This window comes from Camelus ferus, chromosome 4 (assembly GCF_009834535.1).
Source record: "Camelus ferus isolate YT-003-E chromosome 4, BCGSAC_Cfer_1.0, whole genome shotgun sequence".
Lineage (NCBI taxonomy): Eukaryota > Metazoa > Chordata > Mammalia > Artiodactyla > Camelidae > Camelus > Camelus ferus.
In genome coordinates, this window is record NC_045699.1 from 73,259,118 (window position 1) to 73,266,023 (window position 6,906).

The 6,906-nt window shown below is 63.1% G+C and overlaps 1 protein-coding gene across 1 annotated transcript; it reads right to left on the reverse strand.

The window, feature by feature from the left end:
* Positions 1–67: 67 nt before the first annotated feature.
* Positions 68–6,906, reverse strand: SLC2A6 (solute carrier family 2 member 6). The gene is given in 11 exon segments (XM_032478830.1): positions 68–244; positions 246–359; positions 1,213–1,358; positions 1,482–1,667; positions 2,000–2,108; positions 2,702–2,854; positions 3,256–3,467; positions 4,079–4,178; positions 4,809–5,015; positions 6,021–6,183; positions 6,748–6,906. Coding segments are annotated over 11 exon segments (1,524 nt in total). The 5' UTR covers positions 6,840–6,906; the 3' UTR covers positions 68–202.

Genomic DNA, 6,906 nt, shown 5'->3' on the forward strand with positions numbered 1-6,906 from the left:
GCCTGAGCCAAGCCGAGGCTGCACGGTGTGCCGCCTGCCCAGAGCCAGAACATGTGCTGGGGGCCACCCCGCTTCTGGCTGGTCCTCCTGTGCTCTGGCTGAAGGCGAGTTGCTGCTGCCTCCTGGACATGAGGTGCAGGTTTGCGGCCAGAACACAGCTCCGGCCGCCCAGTGGTTTGGCCTCTCGGGCAGGGACCCTGCCCTAGCGCAGGAAGGACCTCCTCCCGGTGCGGAAGAAGGACTCGAATCTGCTCCAGTGACCGGCCCTTGGTCTCAGGCACACAGCAGCCGGTGAATGCCAGGTTCACCAAGCAGATGGCGGCGAAGAAGAAGAAAGGCACCTGGAGGCCGAAGGCATTCTGGGGATGAAGAGGGGGTGCCGGGTCACGCGGGAAGCCAGGGTCCTCCCGCCCAGCACGAGCTTCACGGCCCCTGCTAGAGTTGGCCAGCCTGGAGCTGGGCACTTCACCCACTCTTTTCCCTGCTCAGACTCGGGGCTGCCCACCGCCTCCAGCAGGAAACCGGAGGCTTTAGCGTGGCATGCCAGGCCCTCAGAGCCTGCACGCAGCCTTCCTCTCAGCCGGAGCCACCCTGGCCCGGGCACTTGCCTCTCTCCCTCGTCCCGGCGCCCGTAGTTCATTCCACGGCCCGCGCACAGGAGGCCTGCCACTGTAGCCTGGCTGGGAGTGCGCTCTCATCGCCCTCCCACCCACCTGCACTCTGCCTCCCAGCTGGCTTACCTGCTCTGGGTGCCCCCACCCTGCCCTGCCCCACTGACCGCACCTGATGCCCCGGCTGTCCCATCAGATTCTCCCACGTGGGAGTTGGGGACTGGGACTGGGAGAGTCTGGTTGACTTCAGGGCCTGAGGGGGGTTTGAAGGAGGAGGCTGTGTGAAGCCAGGTGGGAGCCGTGTGTGTGCAGTCTGCCCACAGACAGAAGGCCCGGCTGCCCGGGGGAGGGTGACAGGCGGGGCGGGCAGGTGTGGCCCTCGGGGCTCTGGTCCGATGCTGGCTGGGGAGGTCAGCCATCTGACTGCTCCTGATAGTTCCCTGTCTGTCTGCTGTGCTGAAAGGGCCTTTGCTGCTCTGTCCCTCGACGGCCCGTGGCCTCAGTTTGGGAGAGTGTGTGCTGAGGCTTAGGGGACATGACGGAGACGTCCTCAGTGCAGCCCCTGGCACCGGCCAGAGAGGGCCTGGGGCCCAGCACTCACCACCACCAGCAGGAAGGACTTGGTGAGGGCGAAGGCGGTGAGCCAGCTGACCAGCACACACAGCCCCGAGGCCACACCGCGGGCCCGCAGGGGCAGGATCTCGGACATGAGGAGCCAGGTGATGGGCCCCCAGCCCATGGCATAGCCTGCGGGAGAGGGGGATGGGTGGGCTCAGCTCTGCAGGGTGTGAGGGGAAGCCTCTCTGTCCCCACACCTCACACATAGGACGCCCCCGGCCCCGGCCCTCGTGGAGCCCCTGCCACACTTACCCATGATGAAGAGCATGGTGGCCAGCAGGGGCACCAGGGTGAGGAGGCCGGCGGGCGCGGCTGGGGGCTGCTCTGTGCCCCACAGGGGCGCACTGTCTAGGCCCACCGTGCTGTTGGGGGTCAGAGGTTTCGGACCAAAGTGGACGTACAGCCCCAGCGTCAGGTTGGCAGCGAACATGCTGGCTGCTGTGGACAGACAGGTGGCCCACAGCGGGGCCAGGACCCTCAGCGCCCTGTGCCCCGTGCGGCCCAACCCCCGTTAGGCCGCCTTCGTGGCCGCCTGTGACTGGTGGCTTCTGCCTGCTGCGTGTGGGCGGGCGCCTGTCACACCCAGTGTGTGTGTCGCTGTCGGCCTGTTTGTTCACATGAGCCTGGACCTTTCTGGAGGAGCTGGTGCATTGGGCCCTGCGCGTGGGGGATACCCAGGCCCCTCGGAGCTCCCACCGTGAGGGCCGGCACAACGTACAGCAGCGGCTGAGGAGCAAATGAGTTAAGTGTGGGTGGGGGCCCATGCTCACCTGAGATGAAGAGCAGGACCTTGCGGCCGGCCAGGTCCATGGTGAGGGCGGCGATCAGTACGGACAGGAGCCTCACCGCCCCCACGATGGCTGCATCATCCTTGGGGGGCTGCAGGGAGGAAGTCGCTGGGGCTGAGGGGCCCTAGCCTGCTGCTTCTCCATCCCCCTCTTCCCAGTTCAGGGCCCTAGGCTCGGCTGCTTGGTGCCAGGGGCTTTCTCCGGTCACCCAGCCAAGCCCGTGGGGCCTCCTGGGCAAGGCCGTGAGGGCTGTTCCCACTGCCTAGCCCAGGACCGGCACGGAATCCAGCAGGACACTGGCTGTGGAACTGCGCTGTCAGTAATCAAATCGCATCTCCCTCTGAGCCTGGGACGCGGGGCTCACTGTTATCTCCATTTCACAGAGGAGGAAGCTGAGGTTTGGCGGGGAAGTGACTTCCCTCCGTGAGTGGCAGATGCTCTGAACTTGGGCTCTGTGGTGCCCTGGGTCTACAGTTCTACAAAACTGGTTTCCCCTGTAATTCTGCATTTTTATTTTAAACATCACTCTGAGAACAGGTGCGTGGCGCAGAAACAGTTAAGAGACTCTGACGTGCCCACCCGCACAGGCACCTGGCCCGCCCAGAGCAGGCAGCAGGCCTGACCCCGGCGCTGGGGGCAGCTGGCGCTGGGGGCAGCGTGGTGTGGTGGGGGCTGGGCTCTCACCAGCAGGACGGCAGTGCTGTCGAAGATGGACTGCAGGTAGACGAGGATGGGCGTGATGCCTGTCAGCTGCTGCAGGAAACGCATCAGCAAGGCGATGACGATGGGCCGGTACATGTGGGGGTCCCGGGCCTCGGCCCACGATATGCGGCTGCTCTGGAGACACCAGGCTGCTGCTGAGGGGGCTGTGCTGCCCCTCCAGCTGCCGCCACCCCACCTGGGGCTGCATGGGGCTGGGTAGGAGATGCCCTTCTTCCCTCCTCCAGGAAATACCCCGTGCATGGAGGCAACCCTGGCTCTGTGGACAGGCCCAGGGACCCCTGTATGGACCCAGGCTCTTGGATGAGTGGGTGAGCCAAGGCAGACTCCTGCTTGTCAGTGCTGCTGGGTCCCCAGGCATCCGCTGCACGGCGCCTGTGCCCTGGGCCAGAGGCCCCAGCATCCCACCGCCCCCACCCCCATTCCGGGAGGGGGACCTGTTGTTTATCCTCATTTTCCATGAAAAGCAACTGAGGCTCATAAGCCCCACAGAGCTGTGGGCACCTGCGCCTTCACACCTGTCTCCGAACGTTGTCCTGGATCTGCCCAAACTCCCAGCGGATGTCGACGTCAGCTCCTCGAAGCCAGGCCAGCGCCTGTAGCGCCTCCGAGTCCCTGCCCCGCGAGAGCAGGAAGCGAGGTGAGTTGGGCATGAAGCTGAGCAGCAGGACCATGATGAGCACGGGGACCTCCCCGGCCACCGCCAGCCAGCGCCACGGCAGCAACAGGCCTGGGGGTGAGGGTAGGGGTGAGGAGATGGCTCTGGGCTGGGCACAGAGCCCCCTCCCGCGGGGGCCTTGGAGCGGCCTCATCTGCCCTCAAGGGTAAGTCCCAGGGCCACTTCCTACAGGAAGCCTACCCTGACTGCTCCAGGCCTCTGTGATTTTACTCAAGAAGGGCCCCAGGGATCACCTGGCCCCTGGCACAAGGCCTGGGTCCTTGGAGGGTCTCAAGGGCCATGGCAGAGTGACGGAGGGGTAGCCTGAGCAGCAAGGCCCACCAAACCCCACCAACCCCTACCCCACCAAACCAGCTGCACTCTGATCACTTGTCAATATGGACTTCCCAGTTAAGACGATTTGACAGGAAACATTCTGCTGTTAAAAGACAGTTTAAAGACTGCCAGACCAAGAGAAGTCCTGACTGCCCAGTTAATAATGGGGACTTGTGACCAGAGAGGGGCAAGGAATTGCCCAGAGGCACACAACATGATAGTAGCCGAGTCTCTTGCCTGCCAGCCCCAGGTTCATTTGGAGCATGTTCGTTCCCTTCCCCCACCCATTTCTGCTCAGTGGCATCTGCCCCCACCCAGCCTGCAAACAGCAGGTGCTTAGTACTTGCCAAGGGCGTAGAGGGACAGTGATCCAAACACCGCCATGAGCTGGGGTGTGGCCCCCAGGGCCCCACGAACACCTGGGGGAGCAATCTCAGACACATACACCTGCAAGACACACCCCCGCCCCAGCTGAGAACACAGGTGCCTGGGCCGGGCTAAGGAGGCAGAGTGGCCCTGGAGACCTGAGAAGCGGGGACTTCTGGTGGGGCTCTCGTCCTGGCTGCGGCTCACAGCATGAGCTCCTGCGGGCCTCAGCCGCCCCAAATGTCAAGTGGGCGGGTGCGCTCAGCGTGGACCTGGGGACGTGGGGTGGGGAACTAGGAGGCCCAAGGCACCCACACTCTGGCCTCTGCTTCTCCCGGGGGTCTTCATCCCCTGCTGGACTTGCCTGGCCCCTGAGAGGGTGTGTGGAGGGGTGGGTGAGGGGAGGGGTCCCGGGGAGGGTGCAGGGCAGGAACTTCCCTTTCCTTCCCATTGTGTTGCTCAATGTGGACTTTCTCTGATTGGGCAATGTGTCTGTCAGGACTCAGGGCAGGAAGTCTGGGGGGTCCAGAGTGGGGGCCGCTGATTTCCCCTAAATCAGCTGCCCGGGTATGGGTGAGCTGAGGCTCCCTGGCAGACACATCCCCACTGACCGGGGCGCTCCGGGGCCAGGAGGCCTCAGCTAATGGAGGTCAGGGCAAATCCCAAGGCAGCGGGGGTGGGGGGGGGCTAGGTGGGCAGTCCTGGCCTTACCGGGATGCAGGCAGCTGTGAGCCCCCCAGCAAAGCCTGTCAGCATCCTCCCCAGGAGCAACATCCAGAGGCCATGGGCGCCCGCCATGAGAGCGTAGCCGGCTGCTGAGGGTACAGCCGAGAACATGATGCTGAGCTTCCGGCCCAGGAGGTCGTTGAGGACCATGGCACTGAGGCCCCCGGCTGCCGCGCCCAAGGTGAACACGGACTGTGAAGAAAGGGCACAGGGTAGATATGTCTGGGCACCCGGCTCCTCCTATGTCCCATCAGAGCCTAGAGACAGCTGCTTTTCCAGGCTGTCCCAGGAGCTCGGGCCACAGGACTCAGGCCCCAGATGGCAGTGAGCCTCCTGTCTCCAGCGGTGTGCAAGCAGCACGGGGACAACCATGTGTCAGGGATGCCACAATGGGAGTCCAGCCCTGGGGAGAAGGTGGGGCCATGCGTCTGATACTGTAATGTAGCAGACAGGAGAATTCTGTTATTTAGGGGCTCTCTGATTCCCTGTCCAGTGTAGCGAGTAGGAGCCAGTCAGTGACTTGGGCATGCTGCTTAGCCTGTCTGAGCCTCAGTTTCCTCAGCTGTCTTATGGGGAGAGCGGTAGCACCCACTTCATAGGGTTGGCCATGGAGTCGGCCAGCTCTCGCGTAAGGTGCCTCCCGCAGGCCTGGCCGCACTAAGTGCTCGGTACACACTGGCTATTATTATGTTAGCTAATATGTTGTAATTATAAATTTGAGGCTACTAAGATTGCAGTTGTAGAATCTTGGGTCTCTGGGGGCCATGCTCTCCTACCCACATGCCCACAATCTGTCCTGGAACCCTCCTTATCCCAGCAGTGCCCCTTTCCTTTGTACCTGATTCCCCCACCACTCTCATCCAGGGAGGTGTCTGCTCTGCTGTGACAGCCCAGCTCTGGGTGTGGGGGGTCTGGGGAACCCTCAACCCCACCTGGTGGAGACCTTTAGGACACTTCACCACCTGCTCCTTCCCGCTCTCTCCGTTAGCTTTCACTTCCTCTTTTTATTTCAGGTCCATTATCTGGCCTCACTCCCCTCCCCCTCCAGTCTAGAGTAGGTGGGGGAGGGGCAGACCAGGGACCTGGAGGGGGTCTCATAGCTGAGCTTTTGAGGGGTTCCTAGCTGGGGACAGAGCTCAGTGGGTCCCTGCTCCCCTGCTCTGCTCCGCTCAGAGAGGCTCAGAGCATTGCCCTTACCCCAAACCAGGATGCCTGGGTTTTGGTCAGACTCAGGTTTGGATCCAAGGAGTGCTCCAGGGCGGGGATGACGGGGGACGTGTAGACCAGGGCGTACCCGAAGCTGAAATTGCCCAGCACAGCAGCGAAGGTAGCCAGGAACAGCTTCTTGTTCTGCAGGGCCCTGGTGTGTGTGGGAGAAGCAGGTGCAGAGCGATCAGGGTCTTTGAATCCTGCCTCACCTAACTGCTGCCTGTCCTGATCACAGTGGTTGCCTGCTCAGAGGGTAGCGCTTGGAAGGTCTGGGTCAAGGGCCAGTCAGATTGGCACCTCCCAGGCCTGAGCACCACCAGCTCCCTTGGGAAACCCCCAGGGCATGAGGGCTGTCACCCCATAGCCCATCGTGGTGGCTGAGACACCGGTGGAGGAGCGCTATTCCCCAGAAGAGGAGGCTTAGTTTTTGCTCCTCGCTTTGCCATCTAAGGCTTGTTGCATGACCTTAGGCCAGTCCCTTGACCTCTCTGGGCCTCAGTCCCCCTGTCTCTGCCATTTGGGGCCTGGGCCTGCTACTCAGGGGGACCAGATCCTTAAACAAGACGAGCTTGTCTGCGGCAGGAAGGGACCATATGGACCCATGGTGGAGACTTACTGAAGGTCAGCGGAGGCCCAGGATGGTAGCCAGCGGCCCGCTGGAGGGCACCAGCGCCATCCCTAGCCCCCACCCGCAGCCTCGATGCCAGAGACTCACCCGACTCCCGTCCTCTCCCTCGGCGACGGGGGCGTCCTTTCCGGGAAGGTGTCATAGTCCGGGCCCTCGGTTCCCAGCAGCGGCTCCTGCATGGCAAACCTCTCTTGGCAGCGGCAGCTCCGGCCAGAGGCGCGTCGGGACGCAGCGGCTCTGAGCAGC